The 18768-nt window shown below is 34.0% G+C and overlaps 1 protein-coding gene across 1 annotated transcript in view; it reads right to left on the reverse strand.

Moving 5' to 3' along the window:
• The window catches only part of C11H14orf39 (chromosome 11 C14orf39 homolog), a 50805-nt gene extending 32621 nt beyond the window's left edge, over positions 1 to 18184 (reverse strand). The window contains exons 1-4 of the mRNA XM_007120888.2: positions 18136 to 18184; positions 17987 to 18043; positions 16859 to 16985; positions 13049 to 13138 (exon numbers count right to left, since the gene is read on the reverse strand). Of these exons, the coding sequence (XP_007120950.2) occupies positions 13049 to 13138; positions 16859 to 16985; positions 17987 to 18043; positions 18136 to 18184 (323 nt within the window). The remainder of the gene's footprint in view (positions 1 to 13048; positions 13139 to 16858; positions 16986 to 17986; positions 18044 to 18135) is intronic.
• Between the last annotated feature and the right edge of the window lie 584 nt (positions 18185 to 18768).

Below are 18768 nucleotides of genomic sequence, written 5' to 3' on the forward strand. Positions count from 1 at the left end.
CTTCCTGCTGCTTTTGTTCACTAAAAGGTTACTGCCTATACATAATGGTCTGCTTCAGGGAACCTGACCCTCTGCCTGAATGTTAAACCAAAGTGCCTTTGTTCAGGAAAACATCCTGACCCTGTCCACCTGTGAATGGCTGCAAGAAAGAAGAAATTAACACATCCCCTTCCCAAGGCTGGCTATTCCAGGAGATATTTGCAAGACTTATGGCCTTTTAACTTTACTTCCTCACCTCTGCCCCCTCTCTGTTCTATAGAAGAAAATGGCAACCAGACCCCAATAAGATGGTTCCTTAAGACACTAGTCTGCCATCTTCTTGGTCTGCTGGCTTTCCAAATGAAGTCACTATTCCTTGCCTCAACACCTCTTCTCCCGATTTATTGGCCTGCCATGTGGCAAGCAGAGTGAGCTTGGACTCGGTAACAATACCATAGAAATACAAAAAATTACTAAGAAAATATTATGAACAGTTATATGCCAACAAATTTGACAACACAGAAGAAATGGTTGAGTTGCTAGAAACATACAGCCTCCCAAAACTGAATCAAAAAGAAACAGATAATTTGAACAGACTGATCACTAGAAGTGAAATAGAATCTGTAATAAAAAAAAGGCTCCCTGCAAACAAAAGTCCAGGAGATGGCTTCACTGGGTTATTCTACCAATCATACAAAGAAGAACTTATATCTATCCTTCTCAAACTCTTCCAAAAGACTGAAGAGGAGGGAACACTCCCAAAGTCATTCTATGAAGTCACCATCACCCTGATACCAAAACCAGAAAAAGACACTACCAAAAAAGAAAATTATAGGCCAATAACTTTGATAAGTGTAGACACAAAAATCCTCAACAAAATATTAGTAAACCAAGTCCAACAACACATAAAAAGGGCCATACACCATAATCAAATTGGATTCATCCCAGAGTCACAAGGATGGTTCAACAAACACAAATCAATCAATGTGATACACCACAACAAAAGAAAATACAAAAACCACATGATCATCTCAATAGATACAGGAAAAGCATTTGATAAAATTCAACATCCATTCATGATAAAAACTCTCACCAAAGTGGGTATAAAGGGAACATAACATAATAAAAGCCATTTATGACAAACCCACAGCTTACATGATACTAAATGGTGAAAAGCTGAAAGCCTCCCCGCTAAGTGCTGGAATAAGACAAGGATGTCCACTCTCACTTTATTCAACATACTATTGGAAGTCCTAGCCACAGCAATCAGGCAAGAAAAAGAAATAAAAGGCATCCAAATTATAAGGGAAGAGGTAAAATTGTCATTATATGCAGATAACATGCTACTCTATCAGAAAACCCTTAAGACTCCACACAAAAACTACCAGAACTGATAAACGAATTCAGCAAGGTATCAGGATACAAGATTAATATACAGAAATCTGTTGCACTTCTTTACACTAACAATGAAGTATCAGAAAGAGACAGTAAAAAAGCAATCCTGTTTAAAATCACATTGCATCAAAAAAAAAAAAAAAACCTAGGAATAAACCTAACCAAGGAGGTGAAAGATTTATATGCTGAGAACTATAAAACACTAATAAAGGAAACTGAAGATGATTCAAAGAAATGAAAAGATATCCCATGGTCTCGGGTTGGAAGAATTAATATAGTTAAAATTGCCATACAACCCAAACGAATCTACAGATTTAATACAATCCCTATCAAATTACCCATGACATTTTTCACAGAACCAGAACAAATGATTCTAAAATTTATATGGAACCACAAAAGACCCAGAATTGCCAAAGCAATCCTGAAGGAAAAGAACAAAGCTGGGGGCATAACCCTTCTAGACTTCAGGCAATATTACAAAGCTACAGTAATCAAAACGGTGGTAGTGGCACAAAAACAGACATATAGAGATGGAACAGAATAGAGGACCCAGAAATAAACCCCACACCTATGTCTAATTAATCTTCGACCAAGGAGGCAAGAATATACAATGGAGAAAAGACAGTCTCTTCAGTAAGTGGTGTTGGGAAAGCTGGACAGACTCATGTAAATCAACGAAGTCAAAACACTCCCTCATACCACACACACAAAAAAATTCAAAATGGCTTAAAGACTTAAATATAAAACATGACACCATAAAACTCCTAGAAGAGAACATAGGCAAAACATTCTCTGATAAATTGTACCAATGTTTTCTTGGGTCAGTCTCGCAAGGCAAAATAAATAAAAGCAAAAATAAACAAATGGGGGCTTCCCTGGTGGCACAGTGGTTGAGAATTGTCCCCTGCCAATGCAGGGGACACGGATTCGTGCCCCAGTCCGGGAAGATCCCACATGACACGGAGCAGCTGGGCCCGTGAGCCATGGCTGCTGAGCCTGCGAGTCCGGAGCCTATGCTCAGCAATGGGAGAAGCCACAACAGTGAGAGGCCCGCGTACCGCAAAAAAATAAAATAAAAAATAAATAAACAAATGGCATCTAATCAAACTTAACAGCTTTCACACAGTAAAGGAAACCATAAACAAAACAAAAAGACAACCTACACACTGGGAGAAAATATTTGCAAAGAATGCAGCTGACAGGGGCTTAACTTCCAAAACATACAAAGAGCTCATACAACTCAATATCAGAGAAACAAACAACCCAATCAAAAACTGGGCAGAAGACTAAATAGACATTTCTCGAAAGAAGACATACACATGGCCAACAGACACATGAAAAGATGCTCAGCATTGCTAATTATTAGAGAAATGCAAAGCAAAACTACAATAAGGTATCACCTCACAGTCTACAAATAATAAATGCTGGATAGGGTGTGGAGAAAAGGGTACCCTCCTACACTGTTGGTGGGAATGTAAATTGGTGCTGCCACTATGGAAAACAATATGGAGGTTCCTTAAAAAACTAAAAATAGAGTTACCACTACTGGGCGTATATCTGTAAAAGATGAAAACTCTAATTTGAAAAGATACATGCACCCTAATGATCATAGCAGCACTGTTTACAATAGGCAAGATATGGAAGCAACCTAAGTGTCCATCAACAGATGAATGGATAAAGAAAACGTGGCATATATATATATATATATATATATATATATATATATATATAATAGAATATTACTCAAACATAAAAAAGAATAAAATAATGCCTTTTGTAGCAATAGAGATGGACCTAGAGATTATCATGCTAAGTGAAGTAAGTCAGAGAAAGACAAATACCATATATCACTTATATGTGGAATCTAAAAAAAAAAATAGTACAAATGAACTTATTTACAAAACAGAAACAGACTCATAGACATAGAAAGCAAACTTATGGTTACCAAAGAGGGGGAGGAATAAATAAGAAGCATGGGATTAACAGATATGCACTACCATATATAAAACAGATAAACAACAAGGCTTTACTGTATAGCACAGGGAACTGTATTCAATATCTTATAATAACCTATAATGGAAAACAATCGGAAAATGTGTATATGTATATATAAATATATGTATTTATATATATATATAAATGATCACTTTGCTGTACACTGAAACTAACACAATATTGTAAATATTGTAAATCAACTATACTTCAATTTAAAAAAAGAAAATATATTCTTGGATCCTTTTTTTACCCAGTTATTAACAAATACATACTTTCAAAAAATAACATTCATAGAAAATTTTCTAAAAATATATAGTCCTTATATTCCTCAAAATTTTATAAATTTTCTAAATCAAGCCATACTATATGGGGGAAATTCTTAAAAGATACTTCAATGATTATCTCGCCTTAGCAGATGAGAAAAGAAGTATTCATAAACTGCTTGTATAGTAAGAAGAAAAGTAAGGATAACAGCCTTCTACTGGTCATCAGGTCTGAATCTTAAGAATGTTTTAATTTCTTAATATTACTAAACTCTGTCCCCTTATGCAAGATAAAGTAGTTTAGCCCAAAACAAGTTTCTTCCTATTCTTCTAAATGCATATTTGCTAATTAAGCCTTCACTTCTTGGGAAAATAGTCCAAAAGGAGGGAAATACCTATAAGAAAACTGAGTCTGGGATACCAGTTTCAGATGAGATTACCATCCCCCATCTATCCTGTTCAGACTGCATATTCACAGCAACTCTTCTAATATACTCCATACAAGAACCTTGCTAGCCCAAGCCATGATTCAAGAAGAGCCATTACTATCTCATCTCTTGCCAGCAATGCTAGTCTTCGTGAATGCCTGGGACAGGGATGGGAGATTAGGAGAAATAAGTAGCTGGTGCCTCTACTTCCTTCATTACCCATGATACCAACAAATGGACTCTTTTCTTCTTATAAATACATAGTATTGAGTCATCAAGCCAATCAACCTATGTGGCTGGTTTAAGAAAGAAAGAGATAGCTGTTTTCACTTCCATACCTCTGGCTAGCTAAGAGAAGTCATCCACAACAAACACCATCAGAGAGGTACTTATTGGACTGGTTTGCTTTAGCCCCTCATAGAATCATTTAAAATAATATTTTATAGCTATAGCTTGCACTGAGAGATGTTAAAAGAAGCAGTAATATATATTGTGTTTATTTGGGGGAGGCCACTGAAGATACTGACTACCATATTGCACAATTTCCCCTTTATGAGAATCCAGGGAACACATTTCTCTCAAGTCTGAGTACTAGGAAAAAAACCTCTGCTTATTCTAAGCAACTGAACTGTTTTTTAAACGAATATTCTGAATTCCAAATTGATCACACTTCCACAATGCTTTGACTACTATTAGGAATTTCAAAGCCTAATTTAGCCTATATCTAACAAATGTGTAAGACCATATAGTATGAATTTCTATCCAGATCAAAGACTTCATCTTCCTATATTACCCTTACTTCCCTATAGCCTCAATTTGTATGTCTAACTTTATTTTAACACTATGGTATTATTTATATAAATCATTTCAAATTCTTTTTTATTTGAAGTGGGGCCTATAAATAACAAAGTAAGTCTCCTTTGTTAATTCTACCCTCTGCCTATTTCTTGGATGGTCATGTACTCCAGCTTTCTCTTCTTTTTGCTTTATACTTTCCCTGGGCAATCTCATCTATTTTTATGATTTCAAATGCCAATGAAGTCCAAATCTATACCTCAGTCCCTACCTTAAGACCCATTTTTTAATATGAAATGTATTGCATTCTAGATTTTGTGTGGGTGTTTTTAATCAGAATATTAGAATAGGAGTGACATCGGCAAGATGGCAAAATAAAATGTCCCTTGCGCATATCACCCCCTCAGCAATAAAAGTTTGCCATCCAACCATGGACAAAAGTGCCTTTGTGGAAGCTTTGGAATCCAGGTAGGAGACTGTGAAACCCTGGTGCAGTCCAAGACTGAGGAAAGCCATTTTGAGAAGATGGACTCACATTTTGGTGGTTTAACTTGCTGACTGTGGTCCTGGCTACAGACCCAGAAAACATCTGTGTACCCCTGAGGACTCAGCTACAGGCCTATCTAGCTTTGGGTCTGTAACCAGCCCCATAAACCAAGGGACCTGGGAGAAGTCACACCCACCTGTGTGTCAGGCAATAGGCATACAGACTCTGGTCCTGACTGTGGTCCCAGAAGTGGCAGGTGAACCAGTTCCAGCCCTTCATGGCCATGGTCTGGGAATACCAGGAGATAAACCTGCCAAACTCAGTGAGACTGTAGATTCTGAAAGGGCCCTGTAACTGGATTCCAACCTGTCCCAGCCACAGTCACTGAAGAATCCTGCTGGCACAGAGACACAGCAGGAGACACTCCTGTCTATGCTCCTAAAGATCCTAAAGCACCCTATAGTTGGTTCCAGCCCTCTCACAGCACAGTTTGTCCACAGTACTGAGGGTCCAGGGTTCAAGCAAGAGACACTCCTGTCTGCACCCCATAGATCCTGAAAGGACCCATACTTGGTTCTAGATCTCAAGCAGTCTAGCACTAACAGAACTTCTGGCCCAGGGACCCAAAGAGATACTGCTATATGCTCCCCTGAAGATCTTGAAAGGGCCCTATACTTGGCTCCAGCCCCTCTAGCCACAATCAGGGAGCAGTCCAGCCCACGGAGGGACCTGGTTGGAGACATGCCTATCTGTGCCTTGAGAACCAGGACTGTAGACCTCAATTTTGTTTGTAGAATCTGAAACAGCCCTGAGACTCAGCTCTAGCCCTTCTCAACCACAGTCCAGGGCCAGTCCTGACCACCCATGAACCCACTCAGTGACTAGGCATGAACTCTCCCAGGGACTTGCTGGGAGACAAACTTGTCTACACACTTGGTAATATGCCTGCTGTTAAGGACCCAACTGTGGAACCTGAATCAGACCTTTGTCCCAGTACTATCCTACTGAACAAAGTACTGGAGGAAGTCTCACCCACCCAGGGACCAAACAGGATCCATACCTGCCTGAGCCCCTGGTAACAAGCACACCAACCATGGATCCCACTACAAACTCAATGACAGCTTCAAAATCAGCTCTAACCCAGCACAACTGCAGTTCTATAGGTAATCCCATCAGCTCAGGAAACCAACAAGAGAAGGTCTTTACCTCCCAAAACCAGACTGTAAAGACTGGAAGAAGTTTGTTCATTCAAGTGCACAGACACCAATGCAAGGCTAAGCATATTACAAAGAATTAGGCAAACATGACACCATCAAAAGAAAAGTAATAAATCTTCAGTAACTGGCCCCCAAAAAATGGAGATCTACAGTTTGCCTTGCAAAGAATTCAAAGTAATCATCTTAAAGAAACTCAATAAAATACAAGAGAACACAGACAACTAAACGAAATCAGGAAAACAATGCATGTACAAAATGAGAAGTTTAATAAAGAAATAGAAACCATAAAATAGAAGCAAACAGAAACTGTGGAGCTAAAGAACACAGTAGCAGGACTGAAATATTCAATAGAGAGCATCAATAACACACTTGATCGTATAAAAGAAAGAATCGGCAAACTCAAAGACTATTCATTGAAATTAGCTACTTAGAGGAACAAAAAGAAAAAGAATGAAAAAGAGTGAAGAAAATCTACATAAATTATGGACCACTGCAAAGCAAACAAATATTTGCATCACTGAAGTCCCAGAAGGAGAAAAGAGAGAAAGAGGCAGAAAGCTTATTTAAAGAAATAATAGCTGATTACTCAGCTATAAAAAAAGAACAAAATAATGCCATTTGCAGCAACATGGATGGACCTAGAGATTCTCATACTGAGTCAAGTAAGTCATACAGAGAAAGACAAATATCATATGATATCACTTATATGTGGAATCTTAAAAAAGGCTACAAATGAACTTATCTACAAAACAGAAATAGAGTTACAGACGTAGAAAATAAACTTATGGTTACCAGGGGTTGGGGGAGGAGGGATAAAGTGGAAGATTGGAATTGACACATACATACTCTATATAAAACAGATAACTAGGGCTTCCCTGGGGGCACAGTGGTTAAGAATCCACCTGCATGGGGACACAGGTTCAAGCCCTGGTCCAGGAAGATCCCATATGCCACGGAGCAACTAAGCCCGTGCACCGCAACTACTGAGCGCGCACTCTAGAGCCCACAAGCCACAACTATTGAGCCCATGTGCCACAATTACTGAAGCCCACATACCTAGAGTCTATGCTCCACAACAAAAGAAGCCATCACAATAAGAAGCCCGCACACCACAAAGAAGAGTAGCCCCTGCTCACTGCAACTAGAGAAAGCCTGTGCGCAGCAACGAAGACCCAACGCAGCCAAAGATAAACACATAAATAAATAAATTTATTTTTTAAAAAACAGATAACTAATAAAGACCTACTGTATAGCACAAGGAACTCTACTCAATACTCTGTAATGGACTATATGGGAAAAGAATCTAAAAAAGAGTGGATATATGTATTTGTATAACAGATTCACTTTGCTGTATACCTGAAACTAACACAACATTGTAAATTGATTATACCCCAACAAAAATTTTTTAAAAAGAAAAGAAATAATAGCTGAAAACTTCCCAAATATTAGGAAAGAGATAGACATCTGGGTACAGGAAGCCCAAAAGACCCCAAGCAAGATCAACCCAAAGAAGATTACTCCAAGATACATTATAATCAATGCAAAGACAAAAAGAATTTTGAAAGCATCAAGAGAAAAATAACTCATCACAAGAGAACTCCTGTAATGTCATCAGGAGATTACTCTGCAAAAACCTTCCAGGCCAGAAGAGAATGGGATCACATATTCAAAGTACTGAAAGAAAAAACTGCCAACCAAAAATACTACACCCAGCAAAACTGTCCTTTAGAAATGAAGGAAAAATAAGGACATTCCCAGACAGACAAAAGCTAAGGGAGTTCATTACCACTAAAGAAGTTCATTACTACTGCCTTTTAGAAAATATTAAGGGGAGATTTTCCAAGCTGAAATAAAAGGATGCTAAGTAACAACATGAAAACATATAAAAGAATAAAACTTAATGGTAAAGGTGAATATATACTCAAATTCAGAATACCATAATACTGTAATGATAGTATGAAAATCACTTTAATCTCTAGTATGAAAGTTTAAAATATTATTAAAATTATAGCTACAATAATTTGTTAATGGATGCACAATATAAGATATAAAGTATGACACTGATAGCATTAAATGTGGGGGGAGGAAAAGTAAAAGTGCAGTTTTTGTACGCAATTGAAGGTTACTTGTTATCAATAAGTCTGTTAGATCTATAAGATGTTTTATGTAAGCGTCATGGTAACCACAGAGAAAAAATTTATAGTACATACACGAAAGAGAAAGGAATTAAAGCATACCACTACAAAAAATAAATCACAAAGGAAGACAGCAAGAGAGGAAGAAAGGAACAAAGGGACTAAAAATACACTCAGAAAACGATTAATTAAATGGCAATAGTAAGTCCATACCTATCAATAATTACTTTAAATGTAAATAGACTAAATTCAAAAGACAAAGAGTGGCTGAGTGGATTAAAAAAAACAAGACCCAACAATATGCTGCCTGCAAGAAACTCACCTTAACATTAATGAAACACATGAGCTGAAAGTGAAGGGATGGAAAAAGATATTCCATACAAATGTAACCAAAAGAGATCAGAAGTGCTTATACTTATATCAGATAAGATAGACTTTCAGTCAAAATCAGTCACAAGAGACAAAGAAGGTCACTTCCCAAGGAATTAGAAAAAGAAGAACAATCTAACCATAAAGATAGCAGAAAGAAGGAAATAACAAAGGTTAGAGCAAAAATAAATGGACTAGAGACATGAAAGACAACAGGAAAACATCAATGAAACAAAAAGTTGCTTCTTTGAAAAGATAAACAAAATTTACAAACCTTTAGCTAGACTAACCAAGGGAAAGAGAGACTCAAAGTTATAAATGAAAGAGGAGATACTATACCTGACACCGAAGAAATACAAAAGCTCTTAAGAGGCTACCATTAACAATTATAGGACAACAAATGAGATAACCTAAAAGAAATGGATAAATTTCTAGAAACATACAACCTACCAAGATTGAATTATGAAAAAATTAAAAATCTGAACAGGTCAATTCCTAGTAAGGAGATAGAAGCAGTAATCAAAACCCTCCCAACAAAGAAAAGCCCAGGACCAGATGGTTTCACTGATAAACTGTACCAAACATTTAAAGAAGAATTAACATCAATCCTTCTCAAACTCTTCCCAAAAAATGGAAGAGGAGAAAACACTCTCCAATTCATTTTATGAGGCCAGCATTACCCTGATAAAAAGCCAAATAAGGACACTACAAGAAAAGAAAACTACAAACCAATATTCCTGATGAATATGGATGAAAAAATTCTCAAAAAAAATACTAGCAAACAAATTCAACAGCACTTTAAAAGAATCATACATGAATACGAAGTTGGATTTATCCTTGGATGCAAGGATGGTTCAATATACACAAATCATTAAACATGAAATACCACATTAATAGAATGAAGGATAAAAATTATATGATCTCAATAGATGCAGAAAAAGTATTTGGCAAAATCTGACACCCTTTCATGATAAAAACTTTCAATAAATTGGGTATACCTCAACATAATAAAGGCTATATATGACAAGTCCATAACTAATACCATACTCAATGGTAAATAGCTAAAAGCTTTTCCTCCAAAATCAGAAACAAGACAAAGGTGCCATTCTCACCACTCTTATTCAATATAATATTGGAAGAGTTAGCTAAAGCAATTAGGCAAGAAAAAGAAATAAAAGGCATCCAAATAGGAAAGGAAAAAGTAAAATGGTCTGTTTGTAAACAGGATATCCTTATATCAATATATAAAAAATTCTAAGACTCCACCAAAAACCTATTAGAACTAATCAACAAATTCAATAAAGTTTCAGGATACAAAATCAACATACAAGAATCAGTTGCACTTCTATACACAAAAAACGAACTACCTGAAAAAAAAATAAAGAAAACAGTCCCATTTACAGTACCATCAAACACATTTAAAAACTTAGGAATAAATTTAACCAAGAAGGTGAAAGATTTGTACACTGAAAACTATAAGACACTATGAAAGAAACTGAAGAAGACATAAATATGGAAAGATATTCTGTGCTCACAGATCACAAGAATTAATACTGTTATAATAACCATACTACCCAAAGCCATCTATAAATTCAATGTAATCCCATCAAAATTACAATAGCATTTTTCACAGAAATAGAAAAAAATCCCCAAATTTGTATGGAACCACAAAAGACCCCAAATAGTCAATTTCTGGAAATCTCAAAAAAGAACAAAGGTGAAAGCATCACACTTCCTCATTTCAAACTATGCTACAAAGATATAGTAATCAAAACAGTATGGTATTGGCATAAAAACAGACAGATAAACCAATGGAACAGAATCAAGAGTCCAGAAATAAATCCATGCATATACAGTCAACCAATATTTGGAAAGGAAGCCAAGAATACTCAATGGGGAAAGGATAGTCTGCAATAAACAGTGCTGGGAAAACTGGATAGCCACATGCAAAAGAATGGAATTGGACCCCTATCTTATACCACTCATAAAGATGAACTCAAAATGGATTAAAGACTTAAATTAAATGTAAGACCTGAAATCATAAAACTCCTAGGGAAAAAATCTCCTTGATGTTTGTTTTGGCAATGATTTTTGGGGATATGATACCAAATGCAAAAGCAAGAAAGCAAAACTAAACTGGGACTACATCAAACTATAAAAGCTTCTGCACAGCAACAGAATCAATCAACAAAATGAAGAGGCAGACTATAGAATGGGAGAAAATGTCTGCAAACCATATATCCAATAAGGGGTTAATATCCAAAATACATAAGGAACTCATGCAACTGAATAGCAAAAAGACTAATAATCCAAGTTAAAAATGGGCAAAGGGCTGAGAAACATTTTTCCAAAGAAGACAAATAGTCAACAGGTACATGAAAAAATGCTCAACACCACCAATTATCAGAGAGATGCAAATCAAAACCACAATGAGATAGTACCTCATATGTGTAGAATGGCTACTACTGAAAAGACAAAAGATAGGTGTTGGCAAGGATGTAGAGAAAAGGGAACCCTTGCATACTGGTGGTGGGAATGTAAATTGATACAGCCACCATGGAAAACAGTATGGAGGCAACTCAAAAAATTAAAAATAGAAAAGCCATATGATCCAGTAATCCCACTTCTAGTTATATATTCAAAGGAAATAAAATCACTATCCCAAAGAGATATCAGCACCATGTTCACTGAAGCATTATTCACAAAGGCCAAGACATGGAAACAACCTAAGTGTCCACTGACAGATGAATAGATTTTTTGAATATGATATACATAAAAATGGAATGTTATTTAGCCACTAAAAAAGAAGGAAATCCTGCCGTTTGTGACAACACAGATGGACCTTGAGAGTGTTATGCTAACTGAATAAGTCAGACAAAGACAAATACTGTTATGATCTCACTTATATGTAAAATCTTTTTTAAAAGCTGAATTCATAGAAGAAGAGAGTATAATGGTGGTTTCCAGGGGCTGACGGGTAGAGGAAATTAAAAGATGTTGGTCAGAGAGTACAAGCTTCCAGTTAAAAGCTGAATAAGTTCTGGGGATCTAATATAAAGCATGGTGAATATAATAATACTGTATTATATACTTGAAAGTTGTTAAAAGAGTAAATCTTAAATATTCTCACTACAAAAAATATAATAGAGTGATAGATGTGTTACCTAACCTTATTGTGGTCATCATTTCACAATACACATGTATTAAATCATGTTTTACATCTCAGACTTACTGCTATGTGTCAATTATACCTCAATAAAGCTGGGGGGAAAGTAGTAAGATAAATAAATAAAAATTAAAAATTAAATCAACACTGCTCTTGTCCAATTATGTTAAAAATAAAAACATTTCAATTTTTTAAATTAAACGAAATTATAATGCTATATAATGTGTTCAAAGTTCCTCACCTTGTTTCATTATATTCATTAATTACATTTAGTCCCCCAAACCAGGTGATTTAACACATAATAAAATAAGCCCACACTAATATTATTGGGTTGGCCAAAAAGTTCATTCGGATTTCTCCGTAACATCTTAATTTTTGGCCAACCCAATAGTATTTCTCTGCCAGAATATAACACCCCACTAAATCAGCACTCTGAAAAACAAGTTCAATATAAAAATACCCTTCAAAAGTCAATACTCAAAATTTTTCATAAGTGAATTATACAGCCAACTACTCCCCCAGATGTTTGACTATAGTAATTCAGTCATAAAAAATATTAATTGAAGCACTCTGCCTTATAACTGCTACTGATAAATAGTTTCTATCTAAGGACATATTTAAACATATCCAAGGTTGGATAGAGCTTTATAACAAATAGGTAGGCCAACAGTGACAACCAGAGTCCAAAACACTGAATTTACTTTAAAAATAAATAAACAAAAAAATTTTGTGTATTTTTCAATTAATATTTTTGCAAAGAATATCTTATTAATACTAAGTTATAGAATTGATAAGCTTAAATTAATATATGTACTGTACTTGTCTTTTTCAACAGTTTCTTGATAAATAGTAAACTGGTCCTGCATATAGTCTTCATGTTTATGAAATATATCACATGTTGGCCTCCAGCTATGGAAAAACAATACTGTAATTAGCATCTCAGAATGATAAACAAATTTAAGAAATAATAAAAATGAATGTAACCATTTAAAGATAAACAAATCTTTCCTTTCCTGGAAAAAACAAGCTTACATCAATAAAAACATTCCCATCTCCGATCACCACCACTATGACCATTCATGCAATCATACATATGCTCAAATATCAATATTGATTAATTTTTACATAAAGCCTGTTTTGGAACCATGACTAGGGAAGGAACAAACGTGACATGGATGGACTATGCATTACTATGGCATTTCTGGAATATACTCTGCAACACTCCAACATCAGGCTTTGTTTCTCATCATACTTCTAAGATCTTAGCTAAGAAATTCTTTTGGAGTAAACATTTAAAGAGCTAGGATAAGGGATAAAGAGAGGCTTTTTTCTCCTTTGAAATTTAGAAAGTCAGGTTTTATACCCTCCTGAACTTGAAAGAAAGAAACTAGACCATAATGAATTATAAAATCAGATAGTAAGAATAAAATGAATATTCAACTTATACATTTGCTTTATTACATGACTTGAAAAATGTTGCCAGTGTGAAAAATCTAAAATTAAGTATACACCATGGCAGCTTACATTCTAAGTATTGTTCAAATATTTCCTCTAGCTCTTTTTTCTAATCTTTTTTTACTTTTTCAGATTCAAAAAGTATGCATACCCATTTTGGAAGAACAGAAAAGTATACATAAGAAAATAATTATCATCTATATTCTCAACACTGAATAATAACTACTAATATTGATATTATTTTAATAAATTACTTCCAGATTTTACTATAAGTACATAGTTTAACATCTCTGAGATCATATTCACATATACAACATATCATCCTTTATCACTTTTAAACTATCAATATATACATTTTCTTTGTCACTAAGAATTCACTGTAAAGGTTTTAATAAATACAACATATTACACGATTTATCTAACCATTCCAATATTGTTGGCCATTTTGGTTAGTCTAAGTTTCTCTTAAGAACTTGTACTTAAACACTTGTCTGAGTTTACAATCATTTCCTTAGGCAATATTTCCCAAAATGGAATTATAAGGTCAAAGGTTATATATACATACATTCTGAATATTTTTTAAATTCCATAAGAAATACACGTTCACTGAAAAGATATTCACTGTAACCATTTTGATGTACATATTTCTAGACTTTTAAAATTATACATAAATACACAATTACTAAATTGAGTTTATTCTATGAATGTCGTTTTAATGTTTTGTTCAATTTGTAATATACTGTTAATACCTTTCCATGTCAATATTCACTTATATCATAAACTAATGGGCTGCCTACTGTTCATTCATATGGATATACCAAAACTCATTTAAACAATCACCTAATGTTGAACATTTGAGTTGCTTCCAATGTTTTCCTATCATAAAAAAGTTGAAATAAATACCTTGTTGTACATTACACCTTTGAGAAAATGCCTAATTATTTCCTTATGAAAAATTATCAGAAATGGAACCGCTTAATCAAAAGTCATGCTTATTTTTAAAGCCTTTAAAGTATACTTATATGTCATCCAAAAGGTATATACCAGTGTACATTCCTACAGTGTATGAGAGAGGTGATTTTCTTATTTCCTGGCCAACATTGGGTATTATCCTTCTTTAAATTTCTGCAAAACTTAAAGGCAAAAGAATATATAGTATTTTATTATTGCTTTAATTTGGACGTCTTTGATTATTAGTAAGATTGAGCATTTGTTCACATTTATTAGACATACATTTCTTCATTTTGGTATTTACCTGTTTACCTTCTTTGCTTATTTTTCTAATGGGACTTTGGCTCTTTCTTATTAATTTCTACAAGCACTTTATATTTTAAAAATTAACCCTTCTTTGACATTTTCCTACCTTATCCTTTTGCTTTTTGTATCATTTTGAGGTGTTTTTCTTTTTAATTTGCATGTGTCATATTTATCCATTGTTTCCTATGTGGTTTCTACCTTTGATGACATACTTAGAAAGGCCTTCCTCTCTCAAAGATTATAGTCACCTATATTTTCTTCTAATACTTTCATGAATTCATATTTCACATTTAAACCTCTTAACCAGCATGCTGAAATCATGAACTAGAGGTATTCATGCATTAAAATCAACAGATCCTACTAACTGCCCTCAGAACCCAGCAGAGAATAATCTTGTATAAAGTAAAGTACATCTTGGACACAGTAGGTTCTGTGGGGAAACTACCAATACTTTTCCAGCACCCTTTGCAGCTACTTGAGGGAAACCACTGGTAAAACTTAACTACCATAAACCTAAATCAAACTAAACGAAAAAGTTGAACAATATGTAGTTTTTTCGTTGATTAGATTGCCAAAAAATTTAAACATTTTAAAATTTAAACGTAATTTCAGTGTTAGCAAGGGTGTGAGGAATAGAAACTCTCATATATTGTTGGTGAAAGTATAAATTAGTATAATTTTGGGGGGAGAGAGTTTGGCATTACTTATTAAATACTTAAACATGCATACTCTTCAACCTGGCAATTTCACTTCCAGGAGGTCATTCTACAGCAACTGGTCTAGAAATATGGAAGGATACCTGTACATGTTGTTTATAATAGGAAATAACTGGAAATAACCTAAATGTCTATTAATAGGAGAATGGTTAAATAACTTAGGATACATCAATACTATAAAATACTATAGAGCTGTTAAAAAAATGAAATCCATACATAATCATTACATGTATAGTACCATTTATATTACATATTGTTAAATTTAAAAAACAGGTTGAAAAATAAGTATGGTATGATCGCATTTTTTAAAAAAGGAAAGACAGATATACAGGTAGATGTATATATAAGCATATGTAATAGTGATGTTGAATATATATTTTAAAAGGTCTGGAAGGGTACTCACTGTTAAGAGTGATCACCTGTAAGGAAGAGGACGGGGTGGGGATAGGGACTACAGGCAGGGAAAAACTTTTTACTCCATACATTTGTATAGTCTTTGAATTTTTATACTAGGCATGTGTTACTTTTATAAAATTTTAAAACCAATATAAAAAAAGTAATGAGGGAAAACCAAAAAGTTTATGAAATTTTTAAATAACAAAATATTTTAAAACAAATGATTCTTAATATAGTACTTAATACAAAGACAGTGATCCACATAAAATTAAATACAGAAAACTAAACATTTTATTTTTGTAAGTACCTGTCCATACAATTAAGTTCCATTAACAAGTCTTTGTTTCAAAATGTTTGTCTTATAATAGATGTAACTACTAGAATCCAGAACCTGAAGCTATATTGAAAGAATTCTTAACTTACTAAATAGTTTTATTTTGAAAAGCTACTAATTTTAGGCTAGGTTCCCTTAGACAAAAATAAGATCTTGAAAATTCGAAGATGGAAATTATTTCAAATTTATTTATCTAATCAGAATTTTCTATACTGAGCCTAGATTATTCAACATACTGTATTTAGACTAACTGGATCTGAATTAGAGAGATCTTCCAGCTCTTCTACTTTTCTTTTGAAACTTCTGTGATCCCTTTTACAGTGGTATGTAACAAGGAAATTTAAGACTGGATTCATCATTTTCCTAATATAAAATACTACTTTAAAGCAACAGTGTCTTCAACTATAAACTCAAAACCCTTGAATAAGAGAATCTAATGACAACTATTGAAAGTTTCTTTAAAATACTCACTTATTACAGTTGTCTTTGATCTCCTTACTATGTTTACAGTAATGACTGATTTCCTCATCTGTTGTATTTATAGTTTCATGTATCTTACAAATAGTCGCTTTGTTTTCTTTAATATCTTCAAAGCATTCTGGAAATCATAAATTCAAAATAAATACAGTAGAAAAAAAGGTATGGCAACTGACCTAGAAAAAGAGAACCAGAGAATGGAGAGGAAGTGAGGCTTGAGATGGGAAGGGCCCTATACTAAAAAGCACAGGACCAGAATCAGGCTTGCTCCTAGACCCAGAAGCTAAGAATTTGTGTTTTAGATTGAAGAGAAATAAACGTCCCCTGTCCCACATCTTTAATGTAAGAGGGCTGGATTAAGTAATATCTAAGATCAATGGCATCTTATGATGCTATGAGTTCATATAAACATTTACTCATATGATACTAACGTAAGAGTTTTGTTTTTGACAAATGTGGAATTTCTATTCATCGATTCCATGTCATTATTTAATGCACCTTCAACTCACTTATTTCTTTGTTATAGTGAGTAAACACAAGCTAAAAATAAAATGTAATTTCTTAAAAAGATTAAAATAAATTCTTAATATCCAATATTCTTTTTTGCTGCAGAAAAGATCACCAAATTCTATAATACCTTTCAGAACTATTAAGAAATTAATGAGTGTACTTTCTTTTGATAGTTTTTATGTAGGATCTTAAAATACTATATATACATAATTTGCTTTGCCATTCCACTCATAATATTAATTTTCATAATTAGCATTCCTGAAAATGTGGCTTCCATTAATCCTGGCCACTGACTTTTGATGATTTCTAAAAATATTTTAAAATTTTCACTCAAATGTTTAAAATAACCTGTGTTATTTGAGAAAAATAACATTTTCAATTGTATTTAATTAAGGGTGATTTATACTTAAAATTCTTAAACACAAAATAATTAAACGCTGAATACAGAAAACTATTGAAAAAATAGTTAGGGTAAATAGCTCATTTAGTCACTAGATAGAACCAGGGGAAAAGTTCTAATGCCAACTATAAATTACCCTAAACAAGGCAACAGCATAATATCTTATATTCCATAAAAAAATTAAAACATCTTTGTCATGCAAAACTACTTACTATTAATTCGTTGAATCATATCTTCTTTAGTACTTATATCTTGCTCATACTGGAAAACTAAAATAAATTACTGTTTTGTGACTTCATTTCATTGTTAAAATGTCCAGTGATAATACAAAGTTATCTTTTAATTTCCATTTTATACCTACCAAATTCTAGCAAAAGTCTGTCCAAACTGACAAATAGGCTGTCATTCATCTTGGATACTTTGCTAAAAAAAAATAATAATAAGGAAGGGTTTTCTATAAACAACCTTTTGACATAGCATCATTACAGAAAAATGTGGGTGGAGCAAGAAGTGGGGAAGGAAGAGACACCTTCATCCCGGTACTGGGCAGAGCCCTAGCAGGTATTTAATAAAGGAATGTCGTTATATATATTAAAATAAATGTATACAGTTATCTATAATAAATTGAACGTCGTTGCATGACTGAAACTTCATAATTGTTTATACATGGTCGTGCCATAAGTCATTGGATATTCTGGAGTACACGGACATCCAGATTTCTTAAAAGGATATGCCTTTAAAATAAATAATATCTGAATATGTCCTTTCTCGGCGTGTGTACTACTACACGCAGAAAAATTTTTAGAGAAAGTCAGTCACCAACAGCGAAGTAAAACCTACAGGAACCTTGCAATTTGACACTTGCGAATTTACCACCGAGAATCCAAAAGTGGAGGTATTCACTGGACTACCAAGCCGCATTGAAAAAAAAAATACGCGTATGGTGGGGTTTGAATCACTCGTTACCCGCAGAGTCGAGGAGCTACTCTTCCCG

The sequence above is a fragment of the Physeter macrocephalus genome, chromosome 11 (assembly GCF_002837175.3).
Source record: "Physeter macrocephalus isolate SW-GA chromosome 11, ASM283717v5, whole genome shotgun sequence".
NCBI lineage: Eukaryota > Metazoa > Chordata > Mammalia > Artiodactyla > Physeteridae > Physeter > Physeter macrocephalus.